This window comes from Lottia gigantea (assembly GCF_000327385.1).
Source record: "Lottia gigantea unplaced genomic scaffold LOTGIsca_876, whole genome shotgun sequence".
Classification (NCBI taxonomy): Eukaryota; Metazoa; Mollusca; class Gastropoda; family Lottiidae; genus Lottia; species Lottia gigantea.
Window position 1 is genome coordinate 1 of NW_008710882.1, and position 2,779 is coordinate 2,779.

A 2,779-nucleotide genomic window follows, 5' to 3' on the forward strand; every position below is an offset into this window, starting at 1 on the left:
GGATTAACAGATTAGTGGATTAACGGATAATCTTAAATAGGAATTAAGTGAAAGGGTTTATACATTTTATTATGTTATTATATAAATCGAGGTCCAGGCTGTACACGTTAAAGTTCCGTCGACAAGTAGCCGTAGAAATGACGCTGCTCTAGAAAAGGTCTCTTTGTACATGCAAGGCAATGGTCATCTTCATGAGTATGATCAGGAAACGTAGGACAATGTACTAAATTCCATTTCTTTGTAATCTGATTTGTAACAGAAGATTAAACAATTCTTAACAACTTGATTTTTCTTTATTTACTATTTTTTCCTACCAGGAGTTACCTCCCTTGAAAAACAAAATTTGTACCGAAATATTAACATCTGTTTACTATGTAATACAATGTGCTGAAAAGTTGGACGTAAATCTCCACTCTATTTTATTTGAGCGTCTGATATTCCCCTATGGTTTGGGAAGATGTTTAATATCCCTTTTCTATTGTAGTTAAATGGTCATTTACGACAAACTCATCTTCGCCAACCCGAAGCATTCATTCGTTATACATTTTCGTTTAAACGATATATCATGCAAATATCTTTGGATAACGATAATGCGGATTTGATATTCTTGATTTGATCTACACTGTATATTATCCAGTCGGCATATTCTGCGAAATTGTTAACGGTAGTCCTTATTTTGATCCGATTATCCAGTGAGGATTATCTCCATTGTTAATGGGATTATGTTATAACAATAAGTATAATCCTAGTCTCTATCAACAAGTCATTTATTTTGATCTGCCAGTTTGTTAAGTCAATGCGCAGGCTTAATGTCTTTTAATTTCCCCTTTTATGTTATTTAAAGCTTTAAAGGGGCGACGTCTTTCATTTGACAATTGTGAATGGGACAATATTAATAAAACTTTGATATAATTCCATGCTTTTATCTATTGAAATGTACTAGATTTCCATTGTCTTCTTTATGTGTTGTTTCTGTTCATGCAATTTTAGAGATAGGGAGCAATTCCAGTCTCATCTCTGCATATTCTGTAATGGAAAAGACATAAGGTAATGAGTTTTTTGGGATTCGAACGCCCCATCCCATAGAAAACAAGACCTTTTGTTACCTTGTGACATTAAAGTTTTCATTTTCAATGTTATGGTCTTGCGTGGTTGCTTAAAACATTTGCAGACTCCTCCGAATGTATTCCGAGTTGACATACACAGTCTCAGAGCCACAGCAGGTGTTCCAACTCCATGATGATTTGATTTAGGAAAGAACAAAATACAAACGACTCTGACCTTCTCCATCAATCTGACCATCTCTGTTGTCATCCATATTTGTAATGGCGGCGTTGATGACACCAATCTGTATGCCCTCATTTAAAAAGAGTTTTCTCAAACTGGCGAATTCTGTTGGAGTTGAGATGATGCCGTCTCTGTGATCGGGGTGGTCATGTGTGTCCTTTATGAATTCTGTCCACTCACCTTCATCTCCTGCAATTTATATACCACACACACAACATTAGCTATGTGAACTCCCTAAAAGAGATGCTTATATGCAAACTCAGTCTCTCTGAGAGAGTGAGTACGACGTTCAGACAAGCAAGAGACCATTTGAATTTTAAAAAAACTTGGCTCGAATGGCATTTGTTATAGTAACGTCAAAAATTAGACTAGGAAAAAGCTTACCATATGTAAGAGCACATACGAAACACATCGTCATTAATACTTTCATAAACGCTGCCATTTTGAATCTCTGAAAAAACACAATTTAATAGTTTGTTCACTTATTTTGTGGCGTTGAAAAGACGAACATCCTGTTCCAATTTGAGGAAACATAAACAAATTAAGTCTTGTTACGCCACGAGGTACAGATCCAAAGGTTATCCATTACCTTAAACAACGTCCAATATTGCAATATCGTTAAAAGACGTAGTTAATGGTAAGGGTCGCAAAAGGGCTCCTTGCTTTTTCCTTGCTGAATTTTCTATTCGCATATAATATTATGGCTATAGATTTTAAAGTTTTTTACGAAAACCCAATACTGCAATATCGTTGGCAGATATAGCAAATAATAAAGGTCACAATAGTGCTCATTGGGTTAAACCTTTTCAGAATTTTAAAAGAAAATCTTACCTAAGTGTAGTAAAAGAGTACAGCGTATTGAATTGATCTCTGGTTTTACACCAATATTCTAAAGATATTTTTAAAAAGGCATTGATTCTTATAGAATATAATTCGTCGAAACTTTTTGAAATCTTTAATAATCTGGCGAAATTTTTATTGTGAATTCTGCACCCGAAAAAAAACCCTGTTATTTGGAAGAAAATGTGAAACAGGAATTCATTTCATTCAATTTAGCAGATAAAATGCCACATTTTGGGATACGACGTCGCTTCTGTTGTGAATTAGGGTGGATTGCTTTTAAAATGACCTTGTAATAAATTTAAAATGCAAAAAGAGTTAAAAAATGACATTCTGGCTTTTTGTCGGGGTTTATTTACCAACATTTCTAAAGCATTAATGCTGAATTTTCAATGGCCTCTAAGTCGAAATATGGAACTTAATGGTTGCTCTGGGTACATCTCACCACCAAGTATACCCCCCATTATGTCTTATCTGTGACTCTAGTTTTCGAATGGAATAAATAATCATGTCTATGATCGAATGAATATGATATAAGGATTAGTAACGTGACATCTGCGTCAAATTGAACAGATTTATTCTACTAGATCGATGTGTATTTATATACACAACACAACATCTTTCACTCATTTACATACATTATGATTGTTAG

The 2,779-nt window shown here is 34.3% G+C and overlaps 1 protein-coding gene across 1 annotated transcript; it reads right to left on the reverse strand.

The window, feature by feature from the left end:
• Positions 1 to 976: 976 nt before the first annotated feature.
• Positions 977 to 1,729, reverse strand: LOTGIDRAFT_176265 (hypothetical protein; the record flags this gene model as incomplete). Its single annotated transcript, XM_009067947.1, has 3 exons — positions 977 to 1,026; positions 1,282 to 1,476; positions 1,672 to 1,729. 3 exons carry the CDS (start codon positions 1,727 to 1,729, stop codon positions 977 to 979), a joined length of 303 nt encoding a protein of 100 aa, XP_009066195.1.
• Positions 1,730 to 2,779: the final 1,050 nt, after the last annotated feature.